Below are 22,867 nucleotides of genomic sequence, written 5' to 3' on the forward strand. Positions count from 1 at the left end.
TGCTATGACAGGAACAAGTAATCTTTAATCACAATATAAGAACTTTCTCCAATTCTGAAATTACATTCACCTCTGGGCTGGCATTAACAGTCCCAACTTTTTCAACTCTTTGATATATAAATCATTTTTTATGATTGAATCAACTTCTGATGGACAAAATAAATTCCCACCCTGCTTTTGTTTCATTTTAAACTTAGCTTGACTCAAAATGCAATAATTTAAATAAGAAAATAGGGTTGCAAATGCACTTTCATGATAACTTAAATGTCACATTGGGACAGGGAGAAGTCTAGAGAATGCAAATCAGTCAAACCAAAGTATATATCTTCTAAGGAAGCTTTAAGGCCAACAGATGCAGGTCAATGTCGACAATCACCAGAGTACAGTATGTTCCTTCATAGACATTCCAAGACTCAACAAATCATGCTGCGAAACCAAGCATAGACCAACGGCAACAAACGGCGACAGGGGTAACACACTCATCTGACCAAACCCGACAAACGTGTCTGTTGTCGTTAGTCAGTGCCGTGTGACTTTGCCTTAAGATAGTAAAATACTGTGGAAACGATGCCCTCATGAACAGCCAAGCAAATGTTTTGCCAAATGTATTAGATGTGCCATGAAAAAACATCAGTTTTTTGTTACAAGTTACTAAATGCCCAAAGTACCCACACTGTAAAAAATTTCTGTAAATTTACAAGGAAATTTAACAGTAAAATGCTGTTTTCATACAATAACAGTACGTTACTGTTTTTTGCAATGCATTGTGGGACAAGATGACCAGCAACAGTAAGACACTGTTATTTAAAAGCATAATACCATATTTTGCCTTGTACGTGCGCATAGGACGACATCTTAGTTTATCAGCATGAGGTCATTTTGCAGCTCTGCCTTTTATTGTTTAATTTCTAAAGTACTTATTACTTTTAAATATTAAAGTTTAAACATCCAATTAAGCTTTTGGAATCTAAATTGGATTCGTGATCATGTGTTTTTATCAGCAAGTTACCACAGGAGCGTGAACCCTTTGAACGAACTGTCGTCGTATCACACACAAACTGGTAAGAAACTCTCTTTTTTTTCTAACCTGCACATCCTAAACTTTATCTGAGTAAAAAATACTGTATAATGATGTTGTTTATCTTGTGTGCATGGTTAAAAGTTTAGCGTGAGGTTCACACCGTCCATTATCTGCTGCTGTTAGTTGCAACTACGCTTTTGGTTTTATCTGTAAGTTACCAAGAACAATTCTGAATATTAACATACATTATAAAGAGCCAGCAAAGCGTAATTTGATGACAGGATAGTGTGTTTTAATCACTGAACAGTAACCGAGCAAGATATGATAGCATTGTTAGCTCGTTAGCATACTGTATAAGTTTACTCAAACTGCATTTGATTTGCTATTTACTACCATCACAATTTATGCAATGGACACATGTCCCAATCTTTATGTAAGCAAAAGATATGTGTGTATGAACAAAATTCATAATTCTTGCATGATTACTGTGAATGTGCAAACCACTGCTAGGGATTGAAAAAATAGCGGAATGACAGTCGACAGACGGTTTTATTTTATTTTTAAACTTTGTTTAAATGTTTTTTGTGGGGGATGTCTGTAATTGGTTAACTAGAGAAGCTATCTGTTCTTTACGTTATGTTATTCTTGTCCTTGTAGTTCAACTACTGAAGGCTGACTTTGCAGAGAAGCAAAGGACTCATTCTTTTAAAAATAAAGGTAAGTTTGCCTATTGTTTGTTGAAGTAATCATTCACCTAAATCTCATAATTTCTGAACCTTATGCTGTCTCAAACTCTTAGGACTTTTTCTTGGAGGACAGGTGAAGATATTGTCATGGAGAAATGATGTCTGTTCTGACCATACAGTGGAAGACCAGTGGGAACCAAACTGTCGAGCTCCAAAAGGAACATAAAGGTATGATTAATCACCAGTCATTTTGTCTGATATCAAAATATCAGACCTAAGGACCACAAATTAGAGAATGGAATTGCAAATACAGTGAAAATAGTTTTCACCCAATTGAATCACTTCAGAAAACTGGCTAAACCATGTGAGTAATAATCTTTATCCTCCATTTACTGTTTGTCTGTTGCTACTTGAAAGTTTGATCCCCATTCTTTTGCATCGTAGGGACAAACAGGCATATCATCTTCATTAAAAATCATCTATTGCATCATCAGAGTTTAAATCAGCATACAGGTGAGTAAATGATCAGAAAATTATCATTTTGATTTCCTACTCTGAATCTAAGAGGCTGTAGAATATTGCAACAAGTAGCACATTGTTTTTTGTTTTGTTTTTTGTTTGTTTGTTTTGTTTAGTTTTTTAATTTGTCATTTGCAGATACTGTGAGCCATCTTAAATTGTTTTCTTTACTAATAGATGTCTGCCACTCCTTCTGACCTTGAGAATATGGGTAACCTGCCTTTGATTCCCTGCTTGATCCTTCTTGGTAAGTATATCATATTAGATATGTCTGCATTTTGTTTCACTAAAACAAAGCTCACGCTCCAGACTGACACTAGTTTCTATTATCAGCAAAATATCTACCTTAAAGGGTTACTCCACCTCAAAATGAAAATTTTGTTATTAATCACTTACCCCATGTTGTTCCCGTAAAAGCTTAGTTCGTCTTTGGAACACAAATTAAGATATTTGTGATGCATCCTGACAGCACTCTGACCCTCCCATAAACAGCAATGTAATTAACACCATCAACATCCAGAAACGTAGCAAGGAGATCGGTAAAATAGTTCATGTGACATCATAGCTATGAGAATACTTTTTTGTACGGAAAATAAATAAAATAACGACGTTATTCAACAATTTGTCTCCTCCACATCACTGAAGCACTATTTTGGAGAGTATCTACTGAACGCAAACAGTATATGCTGTTCTGTGTCAGCTGCACCACGTGGATACGTTTTCTACATTTATTTACGCTTTCATTTGAATGAAAACAACGTATCCGTAAATTCGCACACTTACGGTTGAACCCCTGATGTCACAAGGACAATTTTACTGATGTCCTTGCAACTTTTCTGGACGTTGATTGTGTTAATTACATTGCTTTCAATGGGAGGGTTAGAGAGCTGTCAGAACGCATCAAAAACATCTTAATTTATGTTCCGAAGACAAACAAAGCTTTTACAGGTTTAGAACAACATGGGGGTAAGTGATGATTTTCGTTTTGGGGTGGAGTAACCCTTTAATGTGCCTCATATTAGAAACCACTTATTATAAATGCAGTATGTATGACTTATCAAAATCATACACTGGAAAATGTTTAGAATTGAAACTTGTCTACTCTTATTCTTTAGATACTTTGCTGGTATAAATCCAGAAAAGAGGATCAAAGCTGCATGGAGAAAAGAGGTGTCTTAAATAACTGGAAAAACTGCAGAAGAAGACCCAAGATGCCGAAGACGACCATCAGTCCAGAAGTATCTCATCCTTAACTCAAACTTATGCTGTCTCAAATCTGTAGTTCTTTCTCTTGAAGGACAAATTAAGATATTGTCATTAAGAAATATTTGCCCATACAATGGAAGACAAATGGGAGCCAAACCTGTCAGCTCCAAAGGGAACATAAAGTTATGATTAATCAAAGACACCAAAATATCAGATCAAAGGACCACAAATGAGAGATTGCAATTGCAAGATGTACAGTGAAAAGTGTTTTCACCCAAACAAATTGAATCACTTCAGAAAACTGCCTAAGTATTTGAAAGTTTGATCCCCATTTTCTTTTGCATTGTATGGACAAACAGACATTTCACCTCCATTAAATTATCATCTATATCAGAGTTTAAATTGGCTAATGCTGAAAAAACATTAGCTGGTGTTCACTGAAGCTTGATTTGAGAGTATATTTGCATTTTATGAACAAAGACTTTATGTACAGTATGTTTGGATGCATGCCTGTTTTAGGGCATATTGTAAAAGTTTATCTAGTGTTGTATCAAAATAAAAAACAAAACATAACTTGTCTTTGTTCTCTTTTGTAATACACGGTCAAATAGAAAATGCAGGGTATAATCTGCATTTAAAATTGAGATCATGGCATTATAAGTAGTATGTAATTTAACAGATATATGCTGCTAAATTACAGTAGTATACTGTAGATGACAAAACAGCATTTTACTGTTAATTTAAAAAACAGTAGCACACTGTATTTTTACAGTATGATGCTGGCAACCTCAGCTGCCAGTAGATTACCGTTTTTTTACAGGGAAATTTTTTACAGTGCACCTAGCCCACCTAAAATGGCACTTTTATAGCTTTCTGGGTTGTATTAAGTGAAAACATTGAGCTGACCAGTGACAGTTTGGTCCTCTTTTACTAATCAACCCATAAAACCCAAAGAGCACTCCATAAAATGAGACAGTTTTCTTATCTTCAGGCTGAAAGGCTTCCTTCTGGAGTCCTGAGGTAATTTAAAACTTTGGCCATTATGGAAAAGGTCTCGAGTTTTAAGACTCCCCCTCCTCTTCTCCTCACCCTATGCTGGCCCAGCAACCCCTGCACTACCTACACAGAGGACACAAGCCAAGCATGACTCCATAATGATGGTTTAAAGACTCTGATGCTCATTAAGACGCTATGCTTGACGAGCAGAAGGGACCCTCTAGCCGTTAAACGATTAATAGACCGACTGCCATCAGTATAGCCATTATCAGTGGCAAAGATGTCTTTGCGCAGCATGAGGTTGGACTGATGGGTCAGAACGAATGAAATGGGTGTCAAGTGGCACCAATTAGACGTAATTTTTCCATACTTTTAATATAATTCTCTATGACACTTGTAGTGTATCAATGAAAATTAACATTATAGGAACATTTCATTAGTTGGTTATGTGTGAACATAACATATTTCCAAATGAATGTCATCATGAATTTCACATTCAAATGGAGGCTCCGAAATAATTTTGCTGCTGATTGTTGTTCTGTATGTTTCAATAAATGCCGTTCTTTAATTTTATTTTAACATAACAATTTTGATACAATAATGACATCATGTACTCACCCTCATGCAGTTTCAAACCTTTCTGCAAAATACACATTTTTTGAAGACATTTTAAAAACTCTCTACAATGTTTTTCCTTTCTCTGTATTTGGAGACACATTGTTGCTTGTGTTATTTAAGGAAATGTCTGATACCTTCTGATTTATAACTTCATACACCTGGCTTTAGAATAAATGGCTGTACTCTGACTTCGCTTATTTCTCTTCTTGAAGCCAAAAAAAGCTTATTTATGGTCAGTGTGATCAGCTGTAATGGACAGCAGTAAAACAACAGGTCCATTTTCATTTGCTGGAATCTTTTCCAGCTGGAACCTTCAACAAAGAGCCATTCTAATCTTACAAGAAGTCAAGCCACATTAGGAAATAAGGGCTTTAATGGACTTGGTTTTCAGACCTTTTCTTTTAATGAGAACAATATTGAGGTTTTTGACATGCCCATAAATGAAACGCAATGTTCTATTGCTGTGTAATGAGAGAATAGAGAGGGCAGCACTTAGAGATGATCAAGATTAATAGTCGCCATTGACCGGACTTCCATTGATTTACAATTGTCTTAATTAGGTCAGGTATGCCATGAGGGTATTAAAACCTCTCACCTTTTTTACAATGCACAATGATAAAAATGTACAATTCCCAACCGCAAAACATTATAGAATCCTAATTGTGATTCCATGCTGTGAACTTCAAAACTTATTGACCGACTGCAACTAAACACATTACACCAAGGAATGTTTGTTAAATTTTTTCTTACCTTCTACAAACTTAAGATCAATCACTAATACCTGTTTTCACCGCTTCGGTTAAAAATAAGGAACCTTGTCATTAGTAATTCTGCTATATAGCGCTTCAGCATTGACAAAGACTTATTCAATATGTTTATCTTTCCTTTATTGCTTTACTAGTCAATATTTCGAGCTATTTTGTGCAAGATAAGGATTCAGATAATTCAATGCTTTTGCATTTTACCCTCTGTAAAAATACAGCCTTTGAACACAAACTGCTTTATGTGTCAGTGTTCTACATTAAATGGTTCACTGGTACAAGGATAAATCTTGATTAGTGTTTGGAATCTGAGTTAAGAGGCTGTAGTTATTGCATCAGAGTAAGCTGGTTTATTTGAGAAATGCCGACAGATATCTATGCTACTTCTGACATGAATTCAAATAGTTTCTTCAAACATGTTGCATGAGAAAAGCACAAGCTATTGTTATGCACTTCACATTTAATGGATCTTAAAATGTATACTTTTGATAAGAGAAAATAAATAAACTTCACGTAACTGACTACAGCACACCACTCTATCAAATCAATATTGCAATACTGCATCCGGAATGTCAAGAAAAGTGAAGCATGTCCATTCTACCATTTAAAGGTTTAAGGTCAGTATGATTTTTTTAAAGATAAATTGATACTGTTATTCAGCTAAGGTGATCAAAAAGACATTTATGTTGTTACAAAAAATATATATATATTTCAAATGAATGCATTTTTTAAACATTCTGTTCATTGAAGAATCTTCAAAAAAATATTAGAATGATTTCTGAAGAATCATGTGACACTGAAGGCTGGAGTAATGGCTGCTGAAATTTCAGCTTTGCCAGAACAGGAATAAATTACATTTTAGAATACATAAAAACAGAAACCATTTTTTTTTTAAATAATATATCGCTTTTTTACATTAAAAAAAAAAAATATATATATTTTTGATCAAATAAATGCAGCCTTATTAAATGTCATACTGACCCAAAACTCTTGAACAGTAGTGTAGACCTGATTTTAGTCCTGTACAATTACATGTAACAATGACTGTTAGCTTAATTCACTGTACACATATATTGTATTATCTCCTTCATGGCAGCAACATTTCACACAAATGTTCATATTCACAGACTATGCACGATTCCAGTTACTCATGTTCTTCCTCATCAATACCAAGAATATACAATAAAGTAGCACGACAACATCTCTGCCAGAGGTGTACCCAGAGAATGAAAATTAATGTGCATTATATTTTGACTCACTGGGAGAGAGAAACCTTGTTTTATGCTTCTCATATTACGAGTAACAGAAAGTCGGCCTGTTTGATTTATGATACCAGTGTTTAAAAGTCATATCAATTTGAAATCCTACTTGACTCCATTTAATGAGTGCTGTGTTGTATATCTCTGTGTGCGCATATCAGCAACATCATTAAATGCATTCTCTCAAGCGATGCAACTGCTGACATTTCCCATAGTCATAATAAACCAAAACAAAAGAGCCTGTGGATGCACATAAGATGGAAAAGCCCTCACGCTGGTGGCTTATACTGTTCTTTGTAAACACCAGCAAAAAGGAGCTCATTAAACATAAAACTTGGGGTCAGATTGCTACTGTTACAGGTAGAGAACAAATTAGCCACTCAGTTGTTCCTCTTCCATTGCTGTAAATAATGTGCAAGACCTTTATGGACAAAGAGGCCGGTTTTGGCATGGAAGGTGGCCAGGATAGTGAGATCAGCTCACAAGCATGGACAATAACACCACCAGAAGGGGTAATGAACATGGCTAGCCATAGGCGAGTCTTTGGTTGGGGCAAAAAAAAAAAAAAAAGTCCCTGGTTTAGTCTTTTGGGCTCATTCCAGGCAAGGTGAAGATGGAGCAATGTCAACACAGACACAAGCACAGCAACAGTGACAGAGAAGCTCCGAAGACGTTCACCGGATGGATGGGCTGCACAGGGGGGTGTCCACGTCCGGTTGGAGGGGGCTCGCAACACTGATCTGCAATGAGATGGAGGGGAGAGGGAACGGGACGGAAGAGGAAAGACATACAGTAGGTGTGTGGAGCCAGCACAGGATGGTTACGCACACAGAAGGTCACGCGAGAAAATGAAAAGCGGTTTATTCACAACACCATAGCGGTGGGTTAATAGAAAAGATGATTACAAGAGTGCAAATGAGATAAACAGATTATTTGGGTGCAGGTCAGGAAATAAATAGGGGTGAATGCGACAATAATGTTGACATATGAGCAAAGAGTGAGCAGTCCAAACCAGTGTCCGTTGTAAAGGTTTGTTTGATTGAAAAGATCGCAGGGTGTTTATAGGCACACAGAAAGGGAAGTTTAGTGGCAGTTCATTGCAAAACAAAAAGCCCAGCGATTTGTGATGTGGCCCAGAATGCGTTGCATAATTCATTAGGTGGGAATTGGAGAGCAGGATTGTTTAGAGTGAAACAACGACACGAAGCATAATAGAATTATAAATAAGAGCGTGGGCCAGTGGGGATGAAGGGGTGCAGGCGGAAAGGGAGAGAAAAAGGAAAGGATTTGTTAATTACATCGAATTAACAAGGTAAATCCAAGCTGCCGAGAAGCAGTGCTGTCAACACACACACACACACACGGAATATTTCATATATAATTGGACAAGTTCAGACAAAATTTAAATATCATGGCAATTTTCAGGACAGGCATCTATCTATCTATCTTTTTCTAGCAGTATATGGTGGCATTGTGAGGACATTGTCCCCACCACTTTATGAAATAGCTTGCAGCTACACTTTTGTGTTTCTCAGTTGCATCCCCTAATATACATCCACTCACGGACAGCTGCAGTTTGGCTTGCTTCATTAAAACAAACATTGTTATTAGAGCAGATATGAACCTGGGACCCCATACACTCAAAGTGAAATGCTTACATTGAAACCATTACACATTTATCCTCTATTCCAAACATCTATAAAATAAATGAAAAAATCCAGGGATCAACAGTGGCAGGAAGTTAGAAAATAACATAAAAAAAAAATAAAAATCCTCCACAACTTACCGTAAACGAAAACATTCATGACAAGTTTTTTTTCCAGCATATTTGCATATATTTATGCCATCCGTACCATTAAACCACTATCACAATACCTTGACTCTTAAAATGGTATTTTTCATGTATTTCCAAATCAATTTTCCTATCAGGTAGAAAAATGTGCTCTTCTGTTTACAGTAGATCATGTGGCGCCTATAATTTTGCTTTTAGCAAAGGTACAGAGGTATTGAGAGTTGACAAGTAATCGACCTCTTTAAAATGTTTTACCATTATCAACACTATAATGCCTCCAGCAAATTACCCTTCATCCTTGGACAATTCAGAGACACCCATTAGCTACATATTGCTTCTGATTGATTCTTGAATGTTTGTGATTTCATGGTGACCACAGGTCTGTTGGGACCAAGTAACCCAAATATTAAAAGCCTTCTCATAAAAGCATGAATTTAAAAGAGACCCAACTGCAAAATACACATGGTCAATCAGCCAATCACAGTAATATGGAGGCACTATATAAGGATAATCGGTTTATTTTTGTAGTGGCAATTTCTTTCTCGTCCATTTTTTGCTAAGGGAGATCCAGCTCATTTTTTCCTTCCTCTGACAAATCGCTTCTGATTAGGACAGAGAAACAGTTACAGTGGATTGCCCTGCACGTTTGATTGTGAATGTGGGATACACAAGCTCTATCGAGTGTGGGTGGGTGGTAAGTGTGCTGAACTGTAGCAGGGCATATAATTATAATAGGAGACATATAATTTCAGCTTTAGATATTGTGAGTGGGTGATGAAGTGCTGTAGGTAATCAGACTGAATTTGTCATATGGAAAAGAGACAGAGTACTCTGCGTGTTTTGTGGAAGTGCGTGTACCTGTGATATCAGGTTTCTGAGGCATGGAGAACTTCACAAAGGTGGGTTCAGACAGGCCTTTGACGTTGCGTGCTGTGATTTCCACCTCATACTGCGTATTCCATTGGAGCGGTTGCAGCAACACGAAATCATTCACACCTGGAACCAGTTTTGTCATCCACTGCTCTTCTTTATCCTGCAAAAGCCACAAGTGTTTCATAAAATTTGCACAAGCATATGAGTATATGATATTAACATTTGCTTTAGGGCACATTTGTTCCCACTGTTCTCATAAATAAGACAACTTGTTATTGCATGTGAACATGCAGGTCATTGAATAGTGGCTACATTCTACTCAGTGTGACAATTCTGAAGGATTTGTCAGAAAGAAGAAAAGAGCAAGTATTGGCTTTATACTTTGGGTATAACCCTAATGTAATATACATACACACACATATACACACACACAGTATATATCTCATTCATATATATGACTCTCATATATATACACAGTGGGGCAAATAAGTATTTGATACATTGTAAGTGGGAAAACCTGAAAAATTGGCAAAGAATGGAGAGATCTGTAATTTTCATCGTAGGTACACCTCAACTGTGAGAGACAGAATATAAAACAAAAAAATCCAGAAAATCACATTGTATGATTTTTGAATAATTAATTTCCATTTTATTGCATGAAATAAGTATTTGATACAATAGAAAAATAGAACTTAATATTTGGTACAGAAACATTTGTTGACAATTACAGAGGTCAGACATTTCCTGTAGTTCTTGACCAGGTTTGCACACACTGCAGCAGGGATTTTGGCCCACTCCTCCATACACGTCTTCTCCAGATCTTTCAGGTTTTGGGGCTGTCGCTGGGCAACACGGAGTTTCAGCTCCCTCCATAGATTTTCTATTGGGTTCGGGTCTGGAGACTGGCTAGGCCACTCCATGACCTTGAAATGCTTCTTATGGAGTCACTCCTTAGTTGCCCTTGCTGTGTGTTTGGGGTCATTGTCATGCTGGAAGACCCAGCCACGACCCATCTTCAATGCTCTTACTGAGGGAAGGAGGTTGTTGCCCAAAATCTCGCGATACATGGCCCCATCCATCCTCCCCTCAATACGGTGCAGTCGTCCTGTCCCCTTTGCAGAAAAGCACTCCCAAAGCACGATGCTTCCACCCCCATGCTTCACGGTTGGGATGGTGTTCTTGGGATTGTACTCATCCTTCTTCCTCCAAACACGTCGAGTAGCGTTTATACCAAAAAGTTATATTTTGGTCTCATCTGACCACATGACCTTCTCCCATGCCTCCTCTGGATCATCCAGATGGCCTTTGGCAAACTTCAGACGGGCCTGGACATGTGCTGGCTTGAGCAGGGGGACCTTGCGCGCGCTGCAGGATTTTAATCCATGACGGTGTAGTGTTACTAATGGTACCATTGAGACTGTGGTCCCAGCTCTCTTCAGGTCATTGACCAGGTCCTCCCGTGTAGTTCTAGGCTGATCCCTCACCTTTCTCGGGATCATTGATACTCCACGAGGTGAGATCTTGCATGGAGCCTCAGTCCGAGGGAGATTGACAGTCATCTTGAATTTCTTCCATTTTCTAATAATTGCACCAGCAGTTGTTGCCTTCTAACCAAGCTGTTTGCCTATTGTCCTGTAGCCCATCCCAGCCTTGTGCAGATTTACAATTTTGTCCCTAGTGTCCTTAGACAGCTCTTTGGTCTTGCCCATAGTGGAGAGGTTGGAGTCTGATTGATTGAGTGTGTGAACAGGTGTCTTTTATACAGGTAACGAGTTCAAACAGGTGCAATTAATACAGGTAATGAGTGGAGGATAGGAGGGCTTCTTAAAGACAAACTAACAGGTTTGTGAGAGCCAGAATTCTTGCTGGTTGGTAGGTGATCAAATACTTATTTCATGCAATAAAATGGAAATTAATTATTCAAAAATAATACAATGTGATTTTCTGGATTTTTTGTATATATTCTGTCTCTCACAGTTGAGGTGTACCTACGATGAAAATGACAGATCTTGCCATTCTTTGTAAGTGAGAAAACTTGAAAAATCGGCAGTGTATTAAATACTTATTTGCCCCACTGTATATAACAAATATTAACAATAACAAATGCCATTAACAAATATGAATGAATGAATGAATGAATGAATGAATGATGCATTTATATAGCGCTTTATTGTGTATTGCTGTACACCCAAAGCGCTTTACAATCATGTGGGGGGTCTCTCCTCAACCACCACCAGTGTGCAGCATCCACTTGGATGATGCGACGACAGCCACACTACAACGGCGCCAGTGCGCTCACCACACACCAGCTACAGGTGGAGAGGAGAGAGAGATAGAGCCAATCACATGTATGGGGATTATTAGGAGGCCATGATAGACAAGGGCCAGTAGAGGGAATTTGGCCAGGACACCGGGGTTACATCCCTACTCTTTACGAGAAGTGCCATGGGATTTTTAATGACCACAGAGAGTCAGGACCTCGGTTTAACGTCTCATCCGAAAGACGGTGCTTTTTGACAGTATAGTGTCCCCGTCACTATACCGGGGCGTTAGGACCCACACAGACCACAGGGTGAGCACCCCCTGCTGGCCTCACTAACACAATCTGCAAAAAGACATATTATCTGCAAAAAGTCAAACGATATTCAAGGCTTTGTATTTGACTTTGGCAAGGGTCTTTATCGGGATATTTTGCTGTTGTTCAAACTTCTGCCGTATATATATGTAGTTATACCCACAGAATAAAGCCAATACTTGCTCTTTTCTCAACCAAATTGTCAAATTGTCACACAAAGAGAGTGAATGATATCTGCTTCTTTCTCCTTGGAGTAACAGATAAAAAAAGAGATTATTTTCTCTAATCCTCAAACTTTTCCACACACTTAAACAGCTGAAACACTCTAACGCATACATTATTCTCTTTGTGTCCCTGCCTGCAGAGCTTCTGAGCATGAGTGTGTGCGTAATATAAAATAATGTGTGTGTGTGTTTGTGTGTGCCGGCTGTTCTGCTGGTTATATTTTTTAAACTAAGCCCACACAAGCTTCCTTAAAAAAGTCTTTGCTTTTATATTTTAACATTTTCAAAACACTTCAGCTCTTTAAAGGCTAAATGGTTGAATGTGGCTTTCACATGTTGACAGTCCTTAGGCGAGCTATCTCCCTTGGCTGTGACATCTCCATTTCCCCTGTTCTTACTTCCACATGCACAGGCGATCAGAGACAGAGCAAATGAGAGAGATATATAAAAAGAGAAAAAAGGGAAGAGTACAAATAAGAGAAGGAAAAGATGCCAGCGGACCCTATTAAGGTTGAGGAGGAAGCGAGGCATCACCAAACACAGTGAGACAAACAGAGATGAAGCAAATGAGGAGACACTGAGGCCCAAAAGAGGAAAAACAAACACAAGGATTGTGTGAGAGAGAGAGAATGCTGTGGTGAATGAGTAAACATGCTAGTGTGCCAACACTCTATAACCTCATGACCTGTAAACAAACTTTTTGATGGTGAAACAGTGGCAACAATGCTCAAGGAACAAAAAATGCAGTGTTACACAAGGCTTTTTAGAGTTCTGACACTTTATGGTCTCAGAGCTTGCTCCAAGTTAGATCTACTCGAAGTCTTTTGTCTAATTTGATGCCATTAACAAATATTAGTTGCAAAAAGTCAAACGATATTCAAGGCTTTTGCAAATGGCACAAAGGTCTTTATCAGGATATTTTGCTGTTGTTCAAACTTCTGCAGTTAGACTCTATGTGACTGCCCAACCAGATAATAATATTACCAGTGTAATAATTAAAGTGTTCTTATGTGCACACAGATGTTTTTCATATACTTTTAGATATTGTGACGAGTCGGCTGCCTCCCCCCTGTCCATCATCACCACCCCGTCCCTTATTCGCCGCCCTTCACCAGGCTCCCGACGGGAGTGGGTGTGTGAGAGAGGAGGGGCGCTGAAACAGCCAGGGCTGGCGGCGTGTGATGAGGTGCACCCGATGAGAATAGAGCCTCATCACCGCCGCTGTTTAAACATCGAGCGCGCCTCTCCTCGGGAGACCGGTCTCTTCCCCGTGCATGCACGCTGGTGTCCTCGTGGGTCCAGGAAAGGGAGCGTAGAGGGAACTACCCGCTGCCGCCAGAGACGCGAGCCGCCGGACCCGCAGCCCGGTCGGTACCGCACCCGTGATACGGCCGTCGGGCCAGGACGCCAGGCCGTGAAATCCCGTCGAGCACCCGGGGATTAAGGAGTTGGACGAAGCCGCCACAGAAGCCGCCGTCACCCGCGCCCCGGGACCTCCAGACGGGAGCGCGTGCGGCCGCCGGACTCTGCCCCTTACCTGGACCCTTCCCTCCTGAACACTGCCCTCCTTCACAAGCCCCGCAGCACAACGAGGACACCAGATGCCTGTTTATTTTTGACACTTTTCCCCCTTTGGACACTTCATTTTAATATTTTGTTTAATAAAAACCTCTCCGAGGCTTGACGCCACGCCCACTGTGTCTGTCGTTTGCTCCTCCCGCCACAGTGGTGGAGAATGCGGGCAGGCGGAGCCTAGACAGCGCAGTTGGGCAACATCTGATGACGTCATCCCCTCTCGCTCGCATGAAGCCGTAGAGCCCGTACGGGGACGGAGGAAGGACGGGGACAGCCTCCCAGCCACCAGTTGGGTAAGTGACGTTCTGTCTTTGTCATCATTACCCCGTGGTTGGTTGAGGCTGTCAACTAAAACCCGCTTTCTCTGTCCCGGTTCCGGCGCGGTGCGAGAGGGAGCGTTGCCCGGAGAGGAATCCCTGCCCCGACCGCTGGAGCCTGGTTGAGGAAGGTAGCACTCCTGCGTGGGCGGCGACCCTAGGACGGGGATGTCGCTTGGGGGGGGGGAATGTGACGAGTCGGCTGCCTCCCCCCTGTCCATCATCACCACCCCGTCCCTTATTCGCCGCCCTTCACCAGGCTCCCGACGGGAGTGGGTGTGTGAGAGAGGAGGGGCGCTGAAACAGCCAGGGCTGGCGGCGTGTGATGAGGCGCACCTGACGAGAATAGAGCCTCATCACCGCCGCTGTTTAAACACCGAGCGCGCCTCTCCTCGGGAGACCAGTCTCTTCCCCGTGCATGCACGCTGGTGTCCTCGTGGGTCCAGGAAAGGGAGCGTAGAGGGAACTACCCGCCGCCGCCAGAGATGCGAGCCGCCGGACCCACAGCCCGGTCGGTACCGCACCCGTGATACGGCCGTCGGGCCAGGATGCCGGGCCGTGAAATCCCGTCGAGCACCCGGGGATTAAGGAGTTGGACGAAGCCGCCACAGAAGCCGCCGTCACCCGCGCCCCGGGACCTCCAGACGGGAGCGCGTGCGGCCGCCGGACTCCGCCCCTTACCTGGACCCTTCCCTCCTGAACACTGCCCTCCTTCACAAGCCCCGCAGCACAACGAGGACACCAGATCCCTGTTTATTTTGGACACTTTTCCCCCTTTGGACACTTTATTTTAATATTTTGTTTAATAAAAACCTCTCCGAGGCTTGACGCCACGCCCACTGTGTCTGTCGTTTGCTCCTCCCGCCACAATATAAATATATTTTTTACCCTCATCCTAACACAACCTTTCCTGTACAGCCATTTGTGCATTATAGCTTATAGAACTCAACTCAGATCGAGATACAATGTACATCAATGGACATTTTTGTTGTTCTGAATGAAGTAAGAGTAATCGTGGGTATTAAATTTAAAATAATAAAGAAAATAAAGAAAAACAATGAAAATGTAAAAAACTGCTTAAACTTTTTTTTTTTAGATTTCATTTTTGTAATTTTCGCCTTTATTATGATAGGACAGATCAGAACTGACAGGAAGCGAAGTGGGAAAGAGATGGGGGCTCAAGCAGCGAGGTTCCATTGAATAACTGCAGCTATATGCATATGTACAGCTGACTCACATAATCTGTTGAACTGGTTTTGAGAGTGACATACTTGGCAGTGGATCTTGTTTCTCAGCGTCACTCAGACAAGAGCACAGTGCCTTTAGAGAACATCATTTGTTTGAGAGTGATGAAAGGCTGTAAAGGGAAAGTTGTGCAGAAAGCCTCTACATGAAGATGGTTTGGGCATGATTTATGGAAATGACTAACCTCGCTGTGGTCGTTCATTTAATTTAACAATCCAAATTCATTAACATTAGAACAAGGTTAAGAACAAATTCATGTGCGTACACACATGCTTTGAATTAGGTGTACAAATATGAAATAATCCATGCAATTATTAGTAAATGAGATCCATAATTTGCTTTATTTCACAATTTAAGACACCGATTGTCAAAACCTGACCCCCCTCCCATAACCATTCCTCTCTCTTTCCCAAACAGCAGTTCCACAGAACACTTCAATTTCGTCATACCTGACACACAACAGTTTAGTCAATGAGCGAAAAGCCCCCAAAACAGCAAAATATCTTGTGAAAGAATTAGTGAAGCATGTTTTTACCCATGCTGCTGTGCATGCTGATGCATAAACAAGGGGCAAACAAAGATACATTTTTTTCACTGCTTGCTTATTACTGAAACCATCGCTCACTCGTCTCTACGTCTTACAAACAAAAAAAACACAGGATCCCATTTAGTGCCGCTTTTTTACAGCTAGTTAATGACCAAGTACATTTCAATTTGTAAAATGTTGTTCTGCTAAACACAACCAATCCCCCCAACAAGTGAAAGTCATGAATATATCAATATTGTTGTAAAGGGATAATGTTCAGTAATCACATTCTCACAACAAACTTAGTTCATCCATGCACAGCAAAAGAGTCACGCTGGGTATGTTTTGTTTTAGAGGATACTGTAATGCCTTTGTTATATATTCGGATCAATTTGACAGCTGGTTCATTGTAGATCTGTGATGGCTTTTCCATTTAAAAAAATGAAACTCAAATCACATTAAACATATAGTGCTGTTTAATTAATAAATATTTGTTCTCATTTTATGTAAGGTCTCAAAATTATTACAGGGAATTCAAAATAAATTAAAGGAATTTTACTAGCATCAGCTTATTTCAAAGCATTCTTAACACTTTCTTTAAATAAGATTTTTTTTTAAAGACTACTATCTATAAATATTACTGGCATAAAAGTGTAATTCTGACTACATTCACTTCACATTTCTGATACATTTCAATATTTTTCACAAACATTAATAATTAATTAAATAATTAGTTATTAAACTAAAAACAAGCACAATCAGTTTTGTTCAAAACGGGTCATTAAACATGAAAAATCAATAATACAGTAAAAACAGTAATATTGTGATTATAATTATTACAGTTTTAAATAACTTTTATATTTTAATAAATAAAAATGTATTTTTTATTTATTACGCCAGTCTTCAGTGTTACATAATGCTTCAGAAATTGTTCTAATATTCTACATTCTATATATTGTAATATACTATTTGGTGCTCAAGCATGATTTCTTATTATTATCAGTGTTGAAAACAGTTGTGCTGCTTAACCCTTTAGGCGCCAGGGTTTTTTTTTGGAAAAAATGCTGGATTTTGACATCAACATTTCAAAAGCTTGTGGCTTGAAAGGGCTTAAAGATGAGATCTACTGTAAATTCGAAAATGTTGGGCATGACCGAAAGTTTATGTGGGGTGTAAATATACTCATCTAATTTGCATTTCATGACGTCATCAGGGGGTGGGCCCTCTTGAATTTCATAATATTCAGGAAATAGTAGATATTGAATTGATGTTTGATTTTTTTTTGTCTTTTTCTCCTCATTCCAAATGATCAGAAAAGAGGAAACCAACAATAAAACAGGATAAAGTACTAAATTATTACTATATAACTATACTATATAGTAGTAAAACGCATGTGAACAGTAGCCTACTTTTTGATCAGTTCATCCGTAATATTCAGGAAATAATAGATATTGAATGGATGTTTGAACTTATTTGCATGTTTGTTTTTCGTCTTTTTATCCTCATTCCAAATGATCAGGAAATTAGGAAATCAACAGTAAAACAGGAGAAAGCAGTACATTATTACTATATTACTGTGCCATAGTAAAATACATGTGCCTATTTTTGATCAGTTGACCAGCTATCTGCCCAATCAGGTATCTGTGTGACAGTTTATAGTTCTTGAGAGTATGGTAGCTCTCATTGCATGGCACAGCGCACAGACCCACCCCACACTGACTGCACCTGTACTGTCTGCCGGCAGCACTTAGAGCACGCGCGATCAGAACGGCGCAATCTGGCCGATTATTAGAGAGCAACAGCTCTCCTATGGACACTACGACCACGTCCACCCTGTCACCCCCATCCCCGTTGGGCAAAGTGTTGAAATGATCACTTGTTTGTGCTTTGTGGACGATTGTGCTTTGCGCGGTGGCACCATTGCGTGGAAAAGATGTTCCGGGAGAAGCGCAATCATTAGACGGCCGATCGTCATTTCCAAAAGGCAAATATTCCCCTTCAGAGTCAGAATCGGCGAATAACATTTGCAACACATCCTCACAGTACAACTTTTTACTAGCCATTTGGCGATTTTCTCTCACAAATCTCACAATTTACTCAGACGCTATGAACTGAACTGCTTCCGCATCAATGACACGATAGCTCACTTGCTCTACAATTACGAAAAATTTTGGTCTAGAATCGAAGTACTACATGTCTGCCATCTAGTGGAAGGGAATACAAATGAGATACCACACCATATTAGGAACTACATCCTATTTCATGAAGTATGACGTCTTGTCGCAATTTTGCGACTTTGGCGCTTAGAGTTAATAATTTCCATACATGTTTTGTCAGGATTCTTTGATGAAAAGAACAGCATTTATTTGAAACAAAGTCTTGCTGAATAATAGTATTAATTTCTTATTAACTTCTTCTCGTACTCAGTCTTTTGAATGGTACTTTAGCTCAGCACACTTACTGTTTTGTATTTGACAATATACTCCAGGATGGGCATTCCTCCATCATCCTGCTTGACCAGACCCAGTCTGTATGCCTTGCCCACCCCTCGCTGACCCTGAACTGAAGGGGGACTCGGCTCTCCTGAATATCGAACAAAGATAAAATAATGTATTAATGGTCCACATTCATATTCATAACTGGTTACCAATGAACTCAATGGTCAGCAGCAATATTCTACTGCAATAATGTAACGGCTAAAGATTGTTTTTCGAAACACACAGTATTTAAAGGTCAAAGCAGAGGGAACTCACGTATGGGCAGAGTTTGAAAGCTCTCTGTGCGGCTGAACTCCCCTTGACCTTTTCCGTTCACCGCGGCTACTCTCACCTCGTAGGTCGTGTTGGGCTCAAGGTTAGTGAGCAACACAATTGCTGAAGAAAAAAAGAGAGAATGATAAAGACAGAGAGAGACGGAAATGATTGTAACAAACATACCAAGTCCCAACTGGTCTGCTAAATCATGTACATGGTTTCAAATGATTGCTTTCTCCAGTCATGCTCTTGGCAAACAGGCCTTTTCAGGAATATGTATATTAGTTTAGAGTCCTTGATGTAGCCTTATCTAATATGATTATCGAATGTGTTCTTAAAGTTCCTGCAGATCCATCTTGGTGTTGTAAGTAAAGAAAAATCTATTTAAGCACTGTAAGTTCAAGTTGGACTGGAGTTGTATCACACACAGCTCTTCTCACTCTTCTAGTTTGGCCCTTGAAGCCAGTATGAACTGAATGTTTGGGCAATTCTTTTTGAAGTAATGTGTTTTGTGTGTGAATGTAGTGAGAATGAAGGATTCAAGCTGAAGACAAGCTGAAAAACATATAATGAAAATAATTTTTTGTGCTATGTTCCTGCTTAAGATCTGAAATGAACTACAAGTGGCACTGCTGTCAAAGGCATCATATTTGATATGGGATATACACTGGAGGAGAAACTTCTCACACATAGATACCCAAGTGACCTCAGAACACTTGTAATGCAGTGCGCAAGTTGTATGGACTACTTTTTTATATTTATGGTGTTTAACTTCATTTTGTAGTTTGATAGCACAAATGCCCTTTCACTTTCATTATATGGAAGACAGTGGAAATGATACTCTTCAAAAATTAATCTTTGTGCATTACGGAAGAAAGCAAGTCATATCTTTCATTTTTGACAATCTAAGAAATCAAGACTTATACACGTTTTTAAATACTTTAAGATATTTTTAAGTTATTAAAGACATAATAAATATTTAGTAAATAACTGCTTTGAACACATCAGCAACATTGATTTTGAATCATTCATTCATTTACTCCTCAAACAAGACTACCATTCAAAAGTTTGCGGTGGGTCTTTTGATGTTTTTGAGTCTCTTATGCGCAACAAGGCTTCATTTATAAAAACTGTAAAATCGCGAAATATAATCACAACTTAAAATAACTATTGTTTATTTTAATATATTTAAAATATAATTTATTCTGTGATGGTAAAGCAGAATTTTCAGCAGCCATTATGCCAGTCTTCAGTGTCAGAAGATCGTTCAGAAATCATTTTAATATGCTGATTTGTTGTTCAAGGAACATTTCTTATTATAATCAATGTTAAAAACAAAAAGGATTCAAATGTTTTTACAGGATTTCAGAAAGTTCAAAAGGACAGCATTTATTTTAAATAGAAATCTTTTGTACTGTTTACTTCAGTTTATTGCATCCTTGTGGGATGAAAGTATTTATTTCTCTCTTTCAAGAAAAGAGAGAGCTAATCAGAAGTAAGTGGAAACTACTGCTTCATCAATAATTTGTTTGGTGGTTTAACACAGGCATTGATAAAACCCCGCAGTGGACAACCTTTGTACTTACTCTGCGTCCCCTGTGATTTCACATCCTTCCAGTCCTGTGAGCTGATGTCTTTGTATTTGACTAGGTAGTGACTGATGGGTACGCCACCATGAGAGTCTGGCTTCTTGAAGGTAACCGTGGTCATGCGCTGCGCCACAGAGCTCAGCCGAACAGAGTAAGGGTTTGAGGGAACATCTGTGACAGAGAAATTATGGGTCAGGGGAAGAGAGACTAACAAACGACTCCATTTATGTGCTGAGGCCACAGTTTCTGAGAGTATCAAAGGATCTGGTTTTGTGTCTTTCTGTGGGGTCGAAAACACAGTTATAGAGCTGTTTTCAGGGCTTTACAACCCAAGCTCTCTCAGCATGAGACTTTTCAGTCCACAAACACAGTCAGCTAGAAATGAATGCACTGTACTCCTGTCTTACCATCTTATAAAAAATAAATGTAAAGGAAGGTTGAAAGTTAAGTAAAGAGAATAAAAAATCAAAGGAAATCACAGAAGAGAATTAAGCCAAAACAGAACAAGTTACAGTGGTTTAAATATAACTAAATAGGTTTCTTACAGCTTAAAATTCATGGTAAAATCATGGAAGTTCTGGGCCGTAGGCAGCAGGTCTTTTTAACCAAAGACTATCCAGCGAGAATGATGGTCCGCAGATCCACCTTTTGCTAGAAGCCTTCGGCCTGGGAGCGTGACTCTGACTCCAAAATTCTGGGGAGTACGAGAAGCGACGCTCCCTGAATGAGGAGCCGGAACACGGTTGGGCAGGGCTCGCAAAATTTCTAAATCCGTGGTAGCCCTTCGGGCAGGTACTCTTCAGATTTTAGTAGCCCGAAAATTAATTTAACTAGCCCAAATCAATTTTTTTTTTTTTAAATAAACAAAATAAGATAGGAGTCTAAATGTCAATCAAAAACATTTTCAATACACAAATATTAACAAATATGAAGGAAGGAATTTTATTTCAGTACTTACAGGGTATCTGCAGAACTTTAAAAAATAAACTTAAGGCTATTTATGATCCATTTTAAGAGCTGCACAAGTTGAATGACCACAGTATGAGCAGGGTTGGACAATGTCTACGGTAACATACAGTATTAAGCCATAAAGGCAAAGGGAAGTGGTGTGTGGCCAAATATGGTGACCCATACTCAGATTTTGCACAGTAGTGAACATACACCCGGAGCAGTGAGCAGCCAATGCTGCAGGGCGCCCGGGGAGCAGTTGGGGGTTTGGTGCCTTGCTCAAGGGTCTCACCTCAGTCGTGGTGTTGAGGGTGGAGAGAGTGTTGGTTATTCACTCCCCCCACCTACAATCCCTGCCGGACCTGAGACTCAAACACACGACCTTCAGGTTACAAGTCCAACTGTCTATCCATTAGGCCACATAAAATTACATGATTTACAGTTCAGATACAGGTTTCACAAAAACAAAAATCTTATACAACAGCATTTCAGCCTTTAGACCAGGGAAAAGGGATAAATCAAGCATATAAATTATTATGTTTTAAAACTAATAAATATTACTGTCTTAATTGTTTAGATTTTTAGAAGGCACATTATCTTCTTTCTCATTTACAACACTACGTGTTTGCTGCTTAAAAACATGGGTCGATATTTACATTGACCTGACCATAAGCAGCTAAAAAGGCTTATTGGAAATGAAAATTCATTCTCTGCCACGAGGTGGCATTTTAGGAGGGGCTTAATATAGCGATTATTTTCCTCAGGGAAATTCCCTGTTAGTAACTGTACACAAAGCAGCACCGTCCACGCTCATAAACGCTGCTTTATCAGCATTAAAGGTAAGAGGAAATAAAGCTGCCAACGACACGTTTCCGGGAACAGTCGGTTCCCTTCAGATACATTCACATAAAGACATCCGTGTCGTGTTTTGATTTGAAATGTGCAGCGCTCATATTTATTCAATGACATCATTGCCTTTTGAAGTTTAATCCAGCTGTATCGCGATTCTTGTCTTTCCGTCCCCAACTGTAAGACCTTTTGAAATTATAGATAAGACATTTCACTTATACCATTTAACGTATTTAAAACTTTTTATGGCCTTAAGTTTGATACAACTAAATTGAAGAGTTTTTAAGGACCCATGGGAGCCCTGTATTTTAAGGTAGCCCGTCGGGCAGGTCAGTGATACATTTTGGTAGCCCGACTGGAAGACATAATAGCCCTGGGATTTTGCGAGCCCTGTTGGGGCTGCTCCCACCCAGCAGCCCCTGCTGACCACCTCAACCTCCTTGGAGGAAGAGAGGTAAACATCGTGCCTTTACTTGAGAAATTATCCCAAGAAGCTCCTGTATACCATCTACACACACACACACACACACACACA

The 22,867-nt window shown here is 39.5% G+C and overlaps 1 protein-coding gene and 1 long non-coding RNA gene across 2 annotated transcripts in view; one reads left to right on the forward strand and one right to left on the reverse strand.

Annotated features, from left to right (window-relative positions):
* The window catches only part of LOC306877035 (neural cell adhesion molecule 2-like), a 213,201-nt gene that overhangs the window by 8,716 nt on the left and 181,618 nt on the right, over positions 1-22,867 (reverse strand). The window contains exons 12-15 of the mRNA XM_079428556.1: positions 20,533-20,706; positions 18,947-19,066; positions 18,655-18,776; positions 9,717-9,891 (exon numbers count right to left, since the gene is read on the reverse strand). Coding sequence (XP_079284682.1) covers positions 9,717-9,891; positions 18,655-18,776; positions 18,947-19,066; positions 20,533-20,706 — 591 coding nt within the window. The remainder of the gene's footprint in view (positions 1-9,716; positions 9,892-18,654; positions 18,777-18,946; positions 19,067-20,532; positions 20,707-22,867) is intronic.
* Positions 929-4,005, forward strand: LOC306877036. Its single transcript, XR_013784865.1, has 5 exons — positions 929-1,061; positions 1,679-1,738; positions 1,821-2,220; positions 2,404-2,473; positions 3,342-4,005. It is a non-coding gene; the product is annotated as an uncharacterized lncRNA (long non-coding RNA).

This window comes from Barbus barbus (assembly GCF_936440315.1).
Source record: "Barbus barbus genome assembly, chromosome: 11".
Classification (NCBI taxonomy): Eukaryota; Metazoa; Chordata; class Actinopteri; order Cypriniformes; family Cyprinidae; genus Barbus; species Barbus barbus.